Raw genomic sequence first — 19,231 nt, forward strand, 5'->3', positions numbered from 1 at the left:
TGGACCTGGCCGTTTCTTGTAAAATACTGCGCAATTACCAGCGGCCTTTACTTGGAGCGGTTCTTCCTCAAGATGACGGGTTCGCTCTGTTTCGGGGTGACATCACAGCATCGGGGACCCCATACGGACGAGGACAGCTAATAGCCTCAAAATCTGCACAGCCTGGCTCTCCTGAGGCTGCGGCTGGAGCATCCCGCACCTGCGCGGCCGCAGGTGGGCGCCTCGGCGGAGGGGGCGGAGCGCGGGCGGCCTCGGGCGCCGCAGTGTCCCCCGCGGCCGCCAGGGGCAGCGCCGAGCCGCCCCCCAATCTCCGCCCCCCGCCCTCCCGCGCTCCCCTGGGCCGCAGACCCCGCTCCGCCCGCGCCCCGCTCGGCTCCGCGGCTCCCGGCCGGTCAGCCCGCTCCCTCCCGGGGCCATGGGGGCGCCCCCGGGCTACCGGCCCTCGGCCTGGGTGCATCTCCTCCACCAGCTGCCCCGTGCCGACTTCCAGCTCCGCCCGGTGCCCAGCGGCTTCGCGCCCCGAGATCAGGAATACCAGCAGGTGGGACCCGGAGCGGCCCGGGACCCCTGGACCGGAGCTTGGGGGGGCCCCAGGGAGGAGAAGGCTGGGTCACGGTTCCTGTGTCTCCAGGGCTGGGGGATGGGGGCGGTCCGGACTTTAGGGTACCTGACGGTGGACGAGCTAGGGCGCCCTTACCTGGAAGTCCCCCTCTCCAGCCCCGCACCGGTGCTGGGGATCAGGCCCCTTGCCCCTCATGCAAGGGCTGCCCGGGGCCTGGACCTGGAGTCCTGAAGGGGAGGGGACGGGGCCAGCTGGGTTCCCGGGTCTCCAAGACCTGACTGGGAAGCCGAGGTTATCGGACGGAAGGTCCGCTCTGTGGGTCCTAACAGAGGACCCCGCCCCCATAGGATTGCAGACAAGGTGGGACCCAGACAAGGTGGGATCCGAGAAAGCAGACCCGATAATGGTGGAGAAGAGGAAGGCTGGGAGTGCTCTGTTCTGGGACCGGACTAGAACCTGAAGTGGGGAAGCAGGGCTTTGGGGCCAAGGCTGGGGAAATGGGGTGGTGTTGAAGAGGTCGCTTCCAGCCTGCCCCAGGATAGAAGGGGTGCAGGCGGGGATGAGGTGAGGCTCGGGAAGGGGGCGATGATAGACGTGGGTCCTGGAGGGTGGGGCTGGTGTGGAAACATCACAGAGGCAGAGGTCCCTAGGGAAGGGGGCCCAGCTGCCGCTCCAGTGGGAGAAAGAACTGGCCCCTGACCCAGTTTAATTCGAGTGTTCGACTTCGAGATTAATGAGGAGAAAGGCTTGGCTGAGGCGGGGACTGGGGACGGGGTTGGGGGGTTGGGAGTCCTGATGCCCCCAGCGTGGGTCCTGGGCCCAGCCTGTAGGGTCAGAACCCCTCCACCTGTCCTGGGTTGCTCCTGGGAAAAGGGGCTGGAGTTGGGAGCGCCGAGGAGGAGTGGGGTTCCCAGCACAGCAGGGATGCATGCTGTATGCCAGCTATTTGGGTCACGGCTGGCACAGCCCTGAGCGGGCCTCCGTGCTGACTCCACGCCGCCCCCTCTCCCCACCAGGCAGGACCGCCATCCCCTCGCCCACAGCCTCTTACACAATCACAACCTCCAGACGTCCACCTACCCCTGGCAGCGGCCACGGAGTCCTCCCCCAGTACATCTGCGGTTCCACCGGCCCCAGGGACCCCACGAGGTGTTCAGAGAGGCTCTCCACCCTCCCATGGACAGCCAGGATCATAGCCAGGGACATGCACACACAGGCCCTGCACAGAACATGCCCCTCCACCGAGATGACCACCGTGGGCACAAGTGGACACACCAATGGGGACTCAGGAATGCGCACCTGCAGGGGCACACAGTTTATATACATATGCTCATGTATACACACACTTGTACATGTGCACACACATACACATGCACACACATCTACATACATACACACATATCAGTCACATGAGTACACATGCACACACTCACATGAACACGTATACAGGTACACATACTCATGTATATGCACACTTATGCATAAGCGTGCACATATACGTGTACAACTCACATGTACACACTTGTATACACATGTACACATGTATGCATTCACATTCACTCTACATGCTCACATACATACTTGCTCATGCACTTGCACTTACACACTTGCATGCATGCACACTTGCATATGCGTACTTGTGCACACTTGGATGCTTATAGACACACACATGCTAATTCGCATGCAATGCATGGACAAACTTGCTCACGCACTCATACACTTACATCTATGTAGATATACACATATGCACACAAATATTGACTGTCACACTCATTCACATATATTCACACACTTACACTCACATACTCACATATACACTCTCACATGCACTTACCTATTGACTGACACTTATTCCTACACAAACACACACACACACTCATAAACACATACACCACTTACACTTAAGGAACTATACCCAGAGCACACAAATGCTCGCAGGTGCCCTGTCACCTGCAGACATGAGCACCATGGTACACACACCTCACACACTCCAGTGATCCTCATCTTGTGGCAGGCAGACTAAAGATAAAGTGTCTAGTCTCACAGCCAGAAAGACAAACATAGCACTTTCGCACACATACACACAAACACACACATACACACGCTGGGGCTGGGGCTTAGAGGAAGAAGCCTGGGAGTGCAGGATTCTGAGCCCGGCACCGCCCCATGGGCTGTGTGGCTTCAGGCAAATCCTGCACCACTCTGGGCCTGGGGTGGGATATGACAGCAGAGGTCTGCTGGAAACCCTGCCTCGGGGACCGCCCTTTATTCTGCCAGGCAGTTTCGGCTGTGAACCTGTTCTCTGCCTGTCTCTGTTCTCCTAGCCTTTGGTCCGTCCGCACTATGTCTCTGGCCCTCTGTTCCTCTGACTCCTTCAGCCTCTGTCATTTTCCTTCTTATCTCTGTGTCTTTTTCTTCTTTTGGCTGTGTCCTGCTGTGTCTTCCTCCGTCCCTCCAGGCCCCTATCTCTGAGTGTCACACACACACACACACACACACACACACACACACACACACACACACTGCAGTGGGTGTTGAAGCTCAGAGCAGGGAGGAGCCACCTCCTGTGTGTGGCACTGGCCCGGGCGCCCGCCACCCTGGATCCCACGCAGTTCTGGGGAGCCTCCACAGATCCTTGGGAAATGTTTCCTCTCAGCTGCCAGGCTGCAACGACGAAAAAACAGAGGCTCAGAGAAGGGAGGACACTGGCCAAGGTCACACAGCCACTGGAGCGCTGAGCAGAGCTGGAATGCTTGGCGGGGGCTTCCCAGGTGAAAGCCACCCAGCCCTAAGTCTTGGAGCCCTGCTGCCAGCCTGGAGGGGCTGGGGACCCCTTGTTCCTCCCAAACCCAACTGCTTTCAGGTCAGGCTTGGCTCCTGTCTGACCAGAGATGGGCTCCGAGGCCTGATGTCACCCCCTTCCCCAGGCATTGCTGCTGGTGGTGGCCTTGGCGGGCCTGGGCTTGGGCCTGAGCCTCATTTTCATCGCTGTCTACCTCATTCGCTTCTGCTGCTGCCGGCCCCCCGAACCGCCTGGGACCAAGAGCCCGCCACCCGGGGGAGGCTGTGTCACCTGGAGCTGTATCGCAGCCCTCCTCGTCGGCTGGTAATGGGGCCCCAGGGCGGTGGGCCATGGGGATAGGGCTCCCCACACTCTCTACCAGCCTTCTTGGTGGTGTCCTAGGCATGGGGGTTGGAGACAGGGAGGAGACTACCAGGTCGTCCGCAAGCATTCTGATTTCATGGGTGGAGGAACTGAGGTTCGAAAGAGGAAAGGACTGTCTCCAGGATAGCCGGCCTGGCAGGACAGAGTTGAGAGGACAGCAGTGAAGCTAGGCGTGGTGGCGCACGTCTGTGATCCCAGTACTTGGGAGACTGAGACAAGAGAAGCATAGGTTTGAGACCAGCCTCAACCGTCCAGTGAAGCCCTCTGTATTAGCAAGAACCTGTTTTAAAATAAAACAAAGTAAGCCAAGTGTGGTGGCCCATGCCTTTAATCATGATATTTGGGAGGCTGAGACAGGAGAATGGCAGGTTCAAGGACAGCCTCAGCAATGTAGCAAGACTTTCAACAACCCAGTGAGACCCTGTTTCAAAACAAATGAAAAAATAAAATAGGCCGGGGGTATAGCTTGGATATAGAATGGGTTAAATCCTCAGTACCAAGAAGAAAAAAAAAAATGAAAAAAAATATATTTATAGAGCAAGAAATAAAAGAAGGAAAGAAAGAGGACAGCACTGGTCAGAGTACCTGGTTTTGGTACTCTTCTCTGTACAGCTATGTGACCTAGGGGAGTGATATAATTGCTTCATGCCTCAGTCTCTCCATCTGTAAAATGGGTTTTATAGCACCATTCACCTTCTTCTAGAAAGTGCCTGGCTCGCAGTTGTCCTCAGTAAATGTTAACTAGTGATGTCATCCATCCATCCATCCATCCATCCATCCATCCATCTATCCATCTGCTCATCTGCCCATCCATCCATCCATCCATCCATCCATCCATCCATCCATCTGCTCATCTGCCCATCCATCCATCCATCCATCTATCCATCCATCCATCCATCCATCCATCTATCCATCCATCCATTCATCTATCCATCTGCTCATCTGCCCATCCATCCATCCATCCATCCATCCATCCATCCATCCATCCGTCCAGCAACTACTGCACATGCCCTGTGTGCCAAAGACTGACTGTAGCTGCAGCTTCTATCCCACTAGGAGATAGACTGAACATAGACGTTTGCAATCTGGAGCACCTGCTCCGAGCCCTAAATCTTTCTCATGAAAACTGTCTGAGTCAGGGTTGCCTCACCCAGTTTGGACAGAGAAAGGCTCAGGGAGGAGGCAAAGGCAACTAACTTTTCAAGGCACCATGGCTTTAAGGCACAGAGTAGAGATTCAGACCCACGTTGGGAGGACTCCCTGATCCTCCAAGGAGCTCAGGGGCTGCTTCAGTGAATACTCAAATTTCCAAGAGGGGATACTAGCCCAGCCCCCTCCCTGGTGGGATGGTACCCACCAGGTCACTGAGAACTGTCCTAAGCCACAGATTAGAAAATTGAGGGCTTGAGCCAGGACTGGAGGTGCATGCTTGTAATCCCAGTACTTGGGAGGTCGAGACAGGAGAATCACAGGTTCGTGTCCAGCCTCAGCTACTTAGCAAGACCCTGTTTCAATATAAAAAAATAAAAAACAGAGCTGGGAGCCAGGCGTGGTGATGCACACTTGTAATCCCAGTACTCTGGAGGCTGAGACAGGAGGATTGCAGGTTCGTGGCCAGCCTCAGCTACTTAGGGAGGCTCTCTGCAACTTAGTGAGACCCTGTTTCAAAATAAAAAATAAAAAAATAGAGCTGGAGATGTAGCTCAGAGGTAGAATGCTCCTGGGTTCAAATCCCCAGTACTGCAAAAAAAAAGGTAAATAAATAAATAAATAAATAAATAAAAGAAAGTAGATCTGGGAGTATAGTTCAGAGATAAAATGCCCCTGGGTTCAATCCCCAGGGCCACAAAAAAAAAAAAGGAAGAAAGAAAAAAGGAAAGAAAGAAAGAGAAAAAAAAAGAGAAAAGAAAAGAAGAAAAAGAAAAGAATAAAAACAGGGTTTGGAGGGCCAAAGACCTGCAGAGGACCCTATGGCAGCTAGGGGTGTGGCCTGGGGCTTTCACCCCAGCCTGGGCCCTGGGCCATACTTCATCCCTGAAGGGAGAAGGGGGTGTCCATTTGGGGCTGTAGGGGGGGCTGGGTGCCCTATATCCAAGATACTTCCTCATCAGGCGCTCCAGAGTGGGGGTAGACTGGGGAGGTGGACAAAGGCCCAGTGGGGGAGAGATGTGGGCCCCAGCCCCCCACCCAGGCCTGGGAACAAGAGGAGCTTTGTAGGGTTCTGAACAATGGAGGGGGGCCACGGGCGCCCATCCCAGGAATGGGGGGTGGGGGCCCCACGTAGCTGGGGCTGGGAACCGTGAGGGTGGCAGGCTCTCGCCCCCTCCACCACGGGGCACGGACTGGGGGAGGAGGAGGGGTCCTCATACCCGGACTCCACAATGGAGCTCTGTGTTTTGTGTTGTCTGGGGAGGGTGGGGGCACCTGCCCCTCCTCCAGCCCTCCCTTTCTCCCACATTCCCTTACTCCCAGGCGGCTGGACGCTGGGCTCCTCCAGTGGGGTGGGAGGTGGCTCTAGGCCCATGTCCCCAGGAGGTGGTGGTGGCTGGGGTAGGTGACCTAGCACTCCTAGGGACCCCCAGGTGGCAGGGGCTGGCGCCATCTGGGCCCCTGATGGGACAGATACTCAGGGCTCTAAAGACTCTTAGGACTTGTGCTGAGAATGCTGGCCTCTTCCAAAGGATGGAGGGGACAGGTGGTAGGAAGACCTGTCTCTGGCAAGGGATGGGTGTGGCCAGGGCTCCCCTCCGGGGAGGTGTGAGTTAAATCTGGGGCTCCCTCCCCTCCACCACTCCACCCACCATTAGCATCACAATGACGTCCCTGCAGCGAGGGGGTGAGGCCTTCCTGTTACCTTGGCAACCAGTGGGGGCCATGCTGGCGGCTTCTTTTCCCACGGTGGGCTGGACCAATGGGGTGTGCGTGAGCCGGGATAGGTGGATGAAGAGGTGGGGTAGAAGGGGTGCCTTTGGGGGAATAGTGGCCCCCAGAGTCCCAGGCTGGTTGAGATTTTTCTCTTCCCCTCCCTAGCGCTGGCATCGGCATTGGTTTCTATGGCAACAGTGAGACAAGTGATGGGGTGTCCCAGCTCAGCTCGGCACTGCTGCATGCCAACCACACACTCAGCACCATTGACCACCTGGTAAGACCCCAAACCCATACCGGGACTGGTCCCCTACACGGGGTTGTGGGGCCCTACATTCAGGGTCAAAGGGATCCAAGCTCAGAGCCTGAAACTGAAGACCTGAAACTTAGGACCCCAGACTCAGAACTGTGAACCTTGGACCATACCCTTAGCCCCAACCTTCAGAACCTGGTGCTGAATCTAGACCTGGCTCAGACCCAGACCCACATCCAGCCCCAGGCCTGGACTTTTAATTAGCAGCCCAAAGCAGACAGAGTCCAAACACAGGGGCCCAGCCCCTGCCCTGAGGCCAGGTCAGGATCTCAAACCTGATTCTTAACTCAAATGTAAGCCCAGGGACCCCATCCCTGAACCTGGGACAAGAAATCCAGGCTCTGGAGCTGACACCTTGCTCTACCTAAAACCTTAAATGTGTGAGCCGGGACTCTATGGCACATGTCTGTAATCCCAGTACTTAGCAGGCTGAAACAGAAGGATGGTAGGCTCAAGGTCAGCTACAGAAACTTAGTGAGACCCTTAACAACTTAGTGAGACCCTATTTCAAAATTACAAAATAATAATAAATCAAAAGGGCTGTGACTATAGCTTGGATGCCCTTGAGTTCAAGTTCAATCTCCAATACTAAAAAAAAAAAAAAAAAAAAAAAAAAAAAAAAATCCATGTCCACTTGTAGGTCCTGGACAAGGGTAAGGGAGATGCCAACTTCAGACCTAAGACCACCAACTTAATCCCAATCCGGGGGCTGGAACCTTTACCCCAGGCTCAAGCTACTGACCAATCCAGAGCTACTTGTGGAAACTCCATCAGGAGGACCCCAGATCCTGCCCAGATCCCTCCCTTCCTCAGTCTTCAGCTGCTCCAGACCCCAGATCTTAGACACCTGCTACTGTCACCCCTGAAGCCGCACCACCCCCACCTGGGACTCCAGAGGACTTTGTCCCTGGGGCCTGAGACCCTGCCCTCCCCAGGTGTTGGAGACAGTGGAGAGGCTGGGCGAGGCAGTGCGGACAGAGCTGACCACCTTGGAGGAGGTGCTGTCCCAGCGCACGGAGCTGGTAGCTGCAGCTCGGGGGGCTCGGAGGCAAGCAGAGACTGTGGCCCAGCAGCTTCAGGGGCTGGCCTTCTGGCAGGGAGTACCCCTGAGCCCCTTGCAAGTGGCCGAAGACGTGTCCTTTGTGGAGGAGTACAGGTGAGGGAAGCTGGGTCCCCGGGAGGGAGGGGGGACACCGGGCAGCGTCTGGAGACTTTTTTTGGTTGTCACAACTGAGAGAAAGGGTGCCAAGCTGGGCGTGGTGGTGCATGGTTGTAATCACAGCACTCGGGAGGCTGAGACAGGAGGATTGCAGGTTTGTGACCAGCCTCAGTTACTTAGTGGGGCCCTCTGCAACTTAGTGGGACCTTGTTTCAAAATAAAGACTAAAAAATAGGGCTGAAGAGAGCAAGTGTACCACCGGCATCTAGTGGGTAGAGTCCAGGGGCGTTGCTTGACATCCTACAATGCACAGGACACCCCCACCCAGCGGAGAATTCTCCAGCCCCAAATGTCAACTGTCATAAGGGATCCAGTCCCACCCTCACCTACACACCCTGATTCTAACTGCACTCGTCTATGTACCCCCATTTTTTGACTCACTCTTCTGCACACTACTGTTCCCAGACGAGCCTGCAAGTAACCCACTCATTCACTCCCCATGGGACACGTGTGTTCACCCAGCAAATATTTACTTAGCACCTGCTGGTGGGGAGAGACAGAATACCCTGTGTGATTAGGAACCTGAGTTCTGGGCCGCTGCTCCCTAACAATCTGCCTTTAAGACAGTATTTTCCCCTTCCCGTGCCTCAGTTTCCCTACCTATAAAGCGAGATTTGTGGTAGCGCTCCCCTAGTGGATTGTGGAGGGTGAGTTAGTATCTCTTGAGGGCAGGGACTGGCACACTGCAAGCTTTGCAAAGACGTCAGTGAAGTGCAGATAGCCGGGTGTGGTGGCACATGCCTGCAATCCCCGTACTTGGGAGGCTGAGACAGGAGGATCACAGGTTCCTGGCCAGCCTCAACTACTTAGTGAGGCCCTCTAAAACTTAGCGAGACCCTGTTTCAAAATAAAGCATAAAAAAGAGGGCAGGGGGTGTAGCTCTGAGGTTGAATGCCGCTGGGTTCCGTACCCAGACCTACAAATAAATAAATAAGTAAATGAATAAATAAATAAATGAGAGTCGAGGATAAGCTGTCCGACCCCCTGTCCAACAGCCAGCAGGATGGTGTCCTATTGCTTTGTTCACTGTTGATTTTTTTTTTTCATTCAGTCAATACATTCTGCCGGGCCCTGTCCTGGGCAAGGGTCTGAGATGGGGGCAGACTGGATTTTTAACACAGTGTTCTTTTTTTTTTCCTTTCCTTTTCTTTTTTCCTTCCTTCCTTCCTTCCTTCCTTCCTTCCTTCCTTCCTTCCTTCCTTCCTTCCTTCTTTCCTTCCTTCCTTTCTTTTTTGCAGTACTAGGGGTTGAACTTAGGGGCATTCTACCTCCGAGCTACACCCCTAGCCCTAGTTTTTATCCTTTATTTTGAAAGAGTGTCTCATTCAGTTGTCAAGGGCCTCACTAAGTAGCTGAGGCTGGCTGCGAACCTTTGGTCCTCTTTTCTCAGCCTCCCAGGTACTGGGATTACAGGTATGTGCCATCAGGCCTGGGTCTATGTTCCTTTATCTTTTTTTGTAGTACTGAGGATGGAACCCAGGAGCATTGTTCCTCTGAGCTATATCCCCAGCCTTATTTTATTCTTTATTTTGAAACAGAGTTTCACTAAATAAGTTGCTGAGGCTGGCCACAAACTGCGATCCTCCTGTCTCAGCCTCCAAGTACTGGGATGATGATGATGATGATTATTATTATTATTATTATTATTATTATTTTGGTGGTACTGGGGGTGGAACCCAGAGGCTTTCTACCTCCGGGCTATACTCCCAGACCTTTTTAATATTTTATTTGGAAACAGGGTCTCACTAAGTTGTTGGAAACCTCACTAAGTAGCTGAGGCTGGCTTTGAACCCGTGTGATCCTCCTGTCTCAGCCTCCCAAGTGTGGGGATTACAAGCGTGCGCCACCACACCTGGCCTTTAAGTACTGGGATTATAAGTGTGTACCACTGTGCCTGGCTAAAGATTTTTTTTTTTTTTTTTTTTTTTTTTGTGCAGGGGATTGAACTCAGAGACGTTTTAACTCCAAGCCACATCTTCAGTCCTATATTTTATTTTTATTTTGAAACAGGATTTTTTTTTTTCAGTACTGGGGATGGAACCCATGGGTAGTCTACCTCTGAGCTACACCCCCAACCCTATTTTTTATTCTTTTTTTTTTTTTTGGTGGTGGTACTGGGGTTCCTGGAAGCCTTTCTACCTCCAGGCTACACTCCCAGACCTATTTTATACTTTTTTATTTTTGGAAACAGGGTCTCTTAAGCCAGTACGGCTGGCTTCGAACCTGCGCGATCCTCCTGTCTCCGCCTCCCAAGCGCAGGGATTACAAGCGTGCGCCACCATGCCCAGCCTTATTCTTTATTTTGAAACAGGGTCTCACTGAGTTGCTAAGGGCCTCACTAAGTAGCTGAGGCTGTCCACGAACTGCAATACTCCTGTCTCAGCTTCCCAAAGGCTAGGATTATAAGAGTGTGCCTCCATGCCTGGCTTTGAAACAGGATCTTGCTGAGTTGCCAAGACTGGCCTCGAACCTGCAATTCTTCTGTTTTACCCTCCATCATTAGCTAATATTGAAATGGGTGCACAAGTTTGTCATACTTCTAAGAACTGCAGGTCTGTTCATTCATTCACCAAGCAACGACCTTTTCGAGTGGGTGCTGTCACACTCCCCATTACTAGTAGGGAAACTGAGGCTAGGAGGTTAAAGTTCTGGGACAGTTTCACAGCTGCTCTGCTAGCTGGCAGGCTGGGGCAGCACACCTGCGGGCCGTGCAGGGAGCTCCTTGTGCCTGCGTTCTCTCTGCTCTGCGGGTTTGGGGGCCTGGGCTCAGTCGCGTACGTTCAGGGTCCCAGAGCTTGCATGTGGTCCTATCAGAGGTTGTTCCCAAGCGCTCAGACTCCAGGAGCTGTGCTCCAAATGACTGCAATGTCCATTTTCCCCATGCACCCACTTCACCCATAAGCTGACTGTGGCATACAGGTGCTGGGCGGCAGGGAGGGTGCGTGGCCAGGTTGGGCTAGGGTGGAGCTGCAGGCGCTGCTGGGGGTGAACCTGGGGTGCTGCCAGCCTCCTCGGAAGTCGGCTGCCTCAGCTCCCTCACCCCCACAGGTGGCTGGCCTATGTCCTCCTGTTACTCTTGGAGCTGCTGGTCTGCCTCTTCACCCTCCTGGGCCTGGCGAAGCAGAGCAAGTGGCTGGTGGTCGTGTGAGTCGGGGCAGCCCTGGTTGATGGCTCATTCCACAGTGGGAGGGACCCGGGCTGGGCTTTCCTTGGTGTTTGCTGTATCTAGGCATTTTCCTGGCTGCAGGACCTCAGCCCTCAGCTCTCTTATGCAAAAGGGCCATGGTACAGAGATGAGAGCCAGGACAGCCTGTGGGGAGGAATGGGGAGACGGTGGGCCTGGAGCTCACCACATCATAGCCACACACTCATCATGCTTGCAAGAAAGATGGGGAGGAAGCCGGGCATGGTGGTGCATGCTGTAATCCCAGTACTTGGGAGGTTGAGACAGGAGGATCACAGGTTCGAGGCCAGCCTCAGCAACTGCCACCTAGTAAGACTGTTTCAAAACAAAAAGTAAAATAAAGGCTGGGGTGTAACTTGGAGGTAGAATGTCTCTGGGTTCATCTGTTGAGGGCTGTACACACTGACTCCTTGATTGCCTGACAGCCACATGGGATTGTAGCCCCCCTCCCCTGCACTGGGCAAGTGCCAGATGTTCAGTGTGACCCCAGCAGCCACTGGCCCTCCCTCCCCCCACTCCTCTGCCCTAATTCTGATCCTCCAGGATCCAGAGGTTGGTGTGTGTGTGTGGGGGGGGGGGTTGGACAGTGATGGGATTTGGAGTGGGAAAGGTAATAGGCAAGGTGGGGTGCTTAAGGACTCTGAGTCAAGTCCCCCTCCCCTTCTAGGATGACCGCCATGAGTCTCCTGGTGCTTGTCCTGAGCTGGGGCTCCATGGGGCTAGAGGCAGCTGCAGCTGTGGTGAGTGCGGGGGACTCTGGACTAGGGTGGAAATTCAACTCCCAGATCCTGGGGTAGGGTGAAGCCCAATGCCTTAGGCATTCAGAGGAAGGATGTGGGGGACACAGTTACATTGTGAGGTTTGGGGCCTGGAGCCTTGGGTCTGAGAGAGGAGGGCTGGGGGGCAGATGCTGAGCACCTTGGGAGTACAGAATTGACAGTTTCTGGTCTGAGCCTCCCCCCCCCCCTTCTCCCTCAGGGCCTCAGTGACTTCTGCTCCAATCCGGACACCTACATCCTGAACCTGACCCAGGAGGAGACTGGGCTCAGCTCAGGTGATCCCATGGGCCCCAAGCCTCAGGCCTCCTGGGGTGGGCAGAGGGCCAGCAACCAGCCCTCCAGGACCCCTCAGCACCTCTTCAGGGTGGGGAGGAAAGCACAAGTTTGGTTAGTTCAGTGTGCTACTGGTAGTGGCTGGAGCCTGTCCTTGGGACCCCAGCTAGGTGCCTGAGCTGGGGAGTGGGTTCTGGGCTTTGCTACCTCCTACCTTTCTCAGAGAGGATGCTCTGCCCATGCTCACCCCTCTCTTCTCCCCCTCCTCTTTAGACATCCTGAACTATTATTTCCTGTGCAACCAGGACATCACTAACCCCTTCCAGCTGGTGAGGGCAAGGGAAGTGGGTATGGGGGGAACCATGGATGTGGGCCCCTCATGGGGAAGGGCAGGGCAGGAATCTAGATTCCTGGGCTGCAGGGGAGGAGGACCATGCTGGGGCCCTTGTCCTGTGTCTCAGGAGTAGAGAGGGAGCTAGGGTGTCTCTCCTCCCTCCTGTCTTTCTGCAGAGGCTGACTTTGTCCCAGCGAGCTCTGGCCAACATCCACTCCCAGCTGCAGGGCCTGGAGAGAGAAGCTGTGCCCCAGTTCGCCTCTGCGCAGGTAGGGAAAGACCTGTGGGGTACAGAAAGGGCGGGTTGGCTATGTGGGGGCGGGGCTTGCAAAGATGGGCAGATCTCCTGGGGGGGGGGGGCTCACGTTTTGTGGGCAGAGCCTATGGAAAGGGCGGGAGGGACATGTAGAGCCAATCTCTGCGGGTACTCAAAGGTTGGGCTCAAAGGTTGTAGGCAGAGCCTATGGGAAAAGGGCGGGAGGGGCATGTAGAGCTGGCCAGCTGGCCGGCTCCCTGTGGGTGGGCTCACAAGTTGTGGGTGGATTCTATGGGAAGGGGCAGGGCCTACGCAGCTGGGCTGTTCTCTATGGATGGCTCCTAGGTCATGGGTGGAGCCTATGGCGAGGGGGTGGGGCCTGCCGAGCTGCGAGGAGCCTGAGCGGGACTGAGTAGCAGGTGGTATAACTATCTCTGCTCCCGGGGCAGAAGCCTCTGCTGTCCTTGGAAGAGACGTTGAATGTGACCGAAGGAGACTTCCACCAGTTGGTGGCACTGCTGCACTGCCGTAGCCTGCACAAGGTAACCCGCCCCTCTGGGGTTCTCCTCCCAGCGAAGAGCTCTTCTCCGCCCCCCCCCCCCCACCCAGGACATCTACCTGTCTTCTGTCTACTGTAGTATTTTCCATTTGCCCACTCTACCTGTTACCTGTCATCTATATTCCCTCCTCTCCCTCTCACTCCCCACCCTTCCTGGTCCCTTCTATCCTCCTCCCTCCTCCTCCTCGAAGCTGCGCACCTTGATGAGTTCTCCATGGAGAGCCTGGGTTGGTTCCGGGGGTCAGGTCCCCCAGATTCTCTGTGCCTCAGTTATGATGCTCTGGAAGCCAGGCTACAAGGATGAGCACCTGTAGGGTGTCTCCCCCACCCCCGTGAAGGGTGGGCAGGTCTAGGCAGGGAAGACTTCCTCCAGCTGGCTCTGCAGGCAGCCCAGCGTTACTGAACCTCAGATTCCCCCACTTGTGTGGTGAGGAAGGAGGACCCCTCTTCTAGGGGACAGTTATGAAGACTGACAAGAGGCACCCTCATAAAACAGCAGGACCTGTTCCAAAGTACAGACCTGAGTCTCGTGTGGTGGTGGATGCCTGTAATCCCAGTACTCAGGAGGCTGAGACAGGAAGGTCACAGGTTTGAGGCCAACCTCAGAAATTTAGTAAGGCCCTCCACAACTTAGTGGGACCCTGTTTAAAAAAAAAAAAAAACAAGGTTAAAAGGGCTGGGGTGTAGCTTGGAGGTAAAATGCCCGAGTTCAATCTCAGTACCAAAACAAAAACAAAAGCACAGAAACAAAAACAAAAAATCAAAAATCTAGAAAGCATAGGCATGGCTGGCCACAGTGCTGGGGCTGATGCCCCGCAGGCAGAAGTCTGACACTGGCTGTCCATGGTCCATAGGGTGGTCGCTGACTCATAATAACACCATGAAGAAGCAGCTACCATTACCATCCCATTTCACAGACCCGGAAAGGGGGGAGGAAAAGTGGTTTGACTTACCCACGGCTACACAGCCAAGGAGACAGGGACCTGCCCTGCGAGGGCCATTTGGCCTCTTCCTCCCTGGCTGCCACCAGGCAATGCCAAGTCTTGACCCTTCTGCTGCTAGAAGGCTTGTAGACACCCACAGCCACCATTGCCACTGCGGCAGACCTGGACCTCTGTCCTGGAGGAGGCCCCCTCCACCACTTTCTCCCCACCTCTGGTCTGTCCTATGATAGGGATACGGGATTCAGCAGACAGCATAGACACTTCCCTCTGAGTATGCCCTGGTGGTTTGGGGCTGGTCCTTATACCAAACCATTGTTAGGTCATTTTGTTTTGTCTTGTTTTTGGTGGTACTGGGTATTGAACTCAGAGGCATTCTATGACCGAGCTACAACCCCCAGCACAATTTTCTTATTTGCAAACAGGGTCTCGCTAGGTTGATGAGAGCCGCACTACTTGCTGAGGCTGTCCGTAAACCTATCCTCCCATCTCAGCCTCCCAAATACAGGGATTATAGGCACCTGAAATTTGAATTTAACTGGACATCCTGTATTTGATCTGGCAACTCTACTCCGGAGGGTCAGTCTAAGACATAGCACCAAGAAGACCAGGGGCCTCCAGCACATGCTCAGAACTGCTGGATATCTGAGTTGGGAAAGGCTGGGTGTCCTTGTTTTCTCTACAAGGCCTCCCTGGTCTGGCACTGTCCCAGGGGCCAGGCGGACACTGGGCCCCAGGCCTCGCATCCCCACATGTTAATACCAGGGACAAGGGATCAGGGATGAAGAAAGAAGAGCCAAGGAGCCACGCTCTGCCCTTTCCAGGCTGCATGGCTGTAGGCAAGTGGCTTGCCCTCTCTGGGCTTCAAAGGCTGAAGCAGGAAAAGTGTCTCTCTGCCTGGTAGGGCTGTCATAAGGATGAAAGGGTCTTGTGTGTACGCCACACTGCTCTGGCAGGCCCCACTCTGGGCCTCTGCTCAGCACCAGACACCCCCACTGGTAGGCAAGCCGGGACTCAGGAATACACTCTTTGCTCCTGGCCCTCACCTCCCACCTCATCCCGCAAGTTCTTTTTGTCCTTCCTCCAATACCTATCCAGACTCTGGCCAGTGTTCCCACAGCGCCTCTGCCTGGCCGCCCTCACCTTCTGCCCGTGACCACAGGAGCCCCTTTCCTCCCCCTTGTGCCCAACCCCATCTGTCCGCCCACAGATGACAGCTGGGGTCCTTTCAACAATCGGATCAAGGTCTTCCACTGCTTAAAACCGTCCAGCAATTCCCCCTGCACACAGATTAAAACCTGGGCTCCTTGCCCTGACCTACAAGGGCCTTAGTGGTCAACTCTGGCCTCAGCCCCTGCCGCCTCCCACACATTCTGCATCAGCTCTGCGGCCTGTCCCCCACCCACCTGCCCGGTCCCTGGTGGCCCATCTGCACCTGGCCAGCACTGTCTTGCCAGCCGCCCATCATTTGAATGACCTCGGTGATTTTCCAGAGTCCCCAGTGTAAGGAGCTTGCGTGGTGCAGAGTGGGTTGTCTGTCCCTGCAGGGTGAGCCAGAGCTGTGCCACCGGGCTTTCAGGTCACCAGAGTTCTTTTGTGTGTGTTTTGGGGGCTGGGGATCCCAGGTATTAAACCCATGGGCCTTCTACCTCTGAGCTACACCCTCAGCCCTCCTTTTCATTTTTTGTTTTGAAACAGGCTCTTGCTAAGTTGCTGAGGCTAGTTTTGAACCTGAGATCCTTCTGTCTCAGCCTCCCAAGTATTAGAATTACAGGCATGGTCCACCAGGCCTAGCTAAGGTCATAGTAGTTCTGACTTCCAGGGGTGGCCATCAGAGCCCGTAGCATTTGCTGAGCGTGAGTAGTGTGCGTGTGTAATTCCAAGTCACACCAGTGTTCCTTGAAAGCCAGTGATTTGGGACCCAGGAGATATTCGGCGATTGTGTGTGTGGGGGGGGGGCGCTAGTGGGTAGAGGCTGGGAACCCTGCTCAGCATCCCACAGTGCACAGGACAGCCCCACTACAGAGAATTACTCTGCTCAAAACATCGGCAGCACCCGGCTTGATTAACCTACCTGGTGCAGGTGGAGGTGCAGTGGAGGGGCCTGCCTACCATGGGGCAGGGAAGGGCAATTCTTGTTGGGTGGTGGTGGAGATTCTGATCTGGCTCAGGTGCAGGGGAGGTGTGGGGAAAGGGGGTGGGGTGAGGTGCAGGGGTGGCAGCTCGCCTGAGGCCCAAGCTGGAGGCAGCCATGTTCACATGGGACGACTGTCCATCCTCAGAACAGTCCTTTGGCAGAGGAGGCACAGAGAGCCCTGGTGACTTGTGCAGTACCACGGCAGGGTGGATGGTCTGATCTTGAAGGTGGTGTGTGCTTGCTCTTGCCCACCCGGTGTGCGCGTGTGCAAATGTTGCCACCTACTTCGCCCCAGGACTATGGCGTGGCGCTGCGGGGCCTGTGCGAAGATGCCCTGGAGGGTCTGCTCTTCCTGCTGCTCTTCTCCCTCCTGTCCGCAGGGGCCCTGGCCACCGCCCTCTGCAGCCTGCCCCGGGCCTGGGCCCTCTTCCCGCCCAGGTCAGCAGGGGAGAGAGGGCAGGGTCCCAGGGGAGGGGACAGGAGGCAGCACCCAGGGCCGCCATGGGGGAGGGTGTGGCCTCCTGATGGGTCCCCATCCTGCTTCTCTGCCGCTCCCCACATCACACCCCAGTGATGACGATGAGGACACGGATGACGACGACCCTTTCAACCCTCAGGTATGGGCCCTGGTCTGCGGGAAGAGGCTCTGGACTACTGGGTCAGAGGGAGGAGGCCTGGGGTTGGGGCCTGGACCCCTGGGTCTAGGGGTGGCGACTCTGGACCCACAGTACAAGGCAGTTCCACTCATTTTCCTCCCCTTCCCTGTCGCCCTGGCAGGAATCCAAGCGCTTTGTACAGTGGCAGTCCTCTATCTGAGCTCCTCCTCCCTGCCAGGCTGGAGTCTGCCTCCCCTCCTGGGTGAGCTTCCAGGGGTGGCCTTAGCCCTCTGCTCTCTCCCAGCACTCTAGGGTGCTCACGTGCCATGTGGGCGGGTGCCAGGGTGGCCCCGCAATCTGTGTCAGCACCTTCTCTCTGCCTCTCTCTGCAGCTCCTTCCCTGGTTGCCGGAGGAGACCCCACTAACCAGCCTGACTGGGCTCTGACCACTAACACTGAGGGCCACGGACACCCCATACAGGACCGCCTCCTGCCCTGGCCCAATGCCCCCACCTGTCCTTGGCCCTGGGGATAGCTGAGGGGCAGAGCATGGATCAGAGTTGGCAGAGGAGGGGGCAGGCGGACAGCCCCATGCCCTCGTCCCTGGCTACTGGTGCCATCCCTAGAGGGACTCTGCTGGGGCGGGACCAGGAGTCCCCCTGCCCTCCTCACCCAGTGAGCTCTAGCCCCTGGTCTCACCTGGTGGCACTAACCTGGAAAGGGTTGATTGGAAATAAAAGGGAAGACTTTATTTTACAAGCAGTGAGTTCTTATTCTCCTTTCCCCAGATTCTGCCCCTTGCTGGGCTAGGAGAGCCCTTTCCCTGGGCTGCAGTTCCAGTCCCTGCCCAGCAGGGGTTCTACTTTGAAAAGTCACACTGGTATCCAGAAACAGAAAAACTAGAAATAGATGTGTGTGTGTGTGTGTGTGTGTGTGTGTGTGTGTGTGTGTGTTGGGGGGAGGGGTGTACACGACAGCTGACCAAATGCAAGTCCATGTGGAAGCGCCGTTCGGTTTAGCACAGTGCCCAATCAGCTCACTCTATTCAGCAGAAACCTCCCACAGATGGGTGAAAAATCTAAATGTGTACCAGTAAAAAGACAAAAGTATTTTGAGTGAGATTAGAATATTTTTTATGTTGCACGACTAGGTGGTATGGTGGGGAGAGCTTTAATCATGATAAGGGCAGCCAGGTACGGCAGCACACGCCTTCCCAGTATCAGTTGAGACAGTAGAACCACAGGTTTAAAACCAGCGTCAGAATTAGCAAGATTCTTGGCCGGGTGTGGTGGCGCACGCTTGTAATCCCCGCGCTTGGGAGGCGGAGACAAGAGGATAGCGCAGGTTTGAAGCCAGCTGTGCGGGCTTAAGAGACCCTGTTTACAAATTAAAAAAAAAAAAGAAAAAAATATATATATATGAAATAGGTCTGGGAGTGTAGCCCAGAGGTAGAAGGGCTTCCAGGAACCCAGTACCACCAAAAAAAAAAAAGAAAAAAAGAATTAGCAAGATTCTCAGCAACCTAGTGAGACCCTGTTTCTAAACAAAAAAATAAAAAGAGTTGGGATGTAGCTCAGAGGTAGAAAACAGCTCCTGGGTACAATCCTCAGTACCACCACCAAAGAAACAAACAAACAAACAAACAACAACAAAAAAAAACATGTCCTAAGTCCTGAAAGAGAAAGACAATTTGATAAACCACAGAATGAAGGTAAAGTCAAAAGACACAATTATTTATTTATTTATTTATTTATTTATTTATTTATTTATTGCGGGTCTGGGGATGGAACCCAGGGGTATGCGACCTCCGAGCTACACCCTCTGCCCTTTTTTTTTATTCTTTATTTTTTTGAGACAGGGTCTCACTAAGTTGTGGAGGGCCTCACTAAGTAGCTGAGGGTGTCCATGAACCGAGATCCTCAGGTCTCAGCCTCCTGAATGAAAAGACACAATTTTTATGGTCTGGGAAACAGTATGTGTGTTTAACATACATGCATGGCAAAGAAATAGATTATACTTAATACATAAATATAAACTGCAAGTTTCT

The 19,231-nt window shown here is 54.7% G+C and overlaps 2 protein-coding genes across 3 annotated transcripts in view; both read left to right on the top strand.

Moving 5' to 3' along the window:
• LOC308268624 (leukocyte immunoglobulin-like receptor subfamily A member 5) overlaps positions 1-19,231 on the top strand; it is a gene marked incomplete at both ends in the record, with an annotated part of 464,412 nt that overhangs the window by 151,481 nt on the left and 293,700 nt on the right. The window lies entirely within an intron of this gene.
• Positions 416-17,610, top strand: TTYH1 (tweety family member 1; the record flags this gene model as incomplete). Of its 2 annotated transcripts, none has more annotated exons than XM_080703125.1 (13): positions 416-541; positions 3,490-3,668; positions 6,759-6,870; positions 7,842-8,062; positions 11,174-11,269; positions 11,977-12,049; positions 12,288-12,363; positions 12,635-12,690; positions 12,872-12,964; positions 13,401-13,493; positions 16,884-17,026; positions 17,366-17,446; positions 17,577-17,610. In XM_080703125.1, the coding sequence occupies 13 exons, from the start codon at positions 416-418 to the stop codon at positions 17,608-17,610; spliced, it is 1,383 nt and encodes a 460-aa protein (XP_080559251.1). The 2 variants fall into 2 exon arrangements, with proteins under 2 accessions (XP_080559251.1, XP_080559252.1); XM_080703126.1 differs by lacking the exon at positions 17,577-17,610 and adding an exon at positions 17,160-17,205 and having other exon boundaries at positions 17,366-17,404.

The sequence above is a fragment of the Muscardinus avellanarius genome, assembly GCF_963383645.1.
Source record: "Muscardinus avellanarius genome assembly, chromosome: 10".
In the NCBI taxonomy this organism is placed as follows: Eukaryota; Metazoa; Chordata; class Mammalia; order Rodentia; family Gliridae; genus Muscardinus; species Muscardinus avellanarius.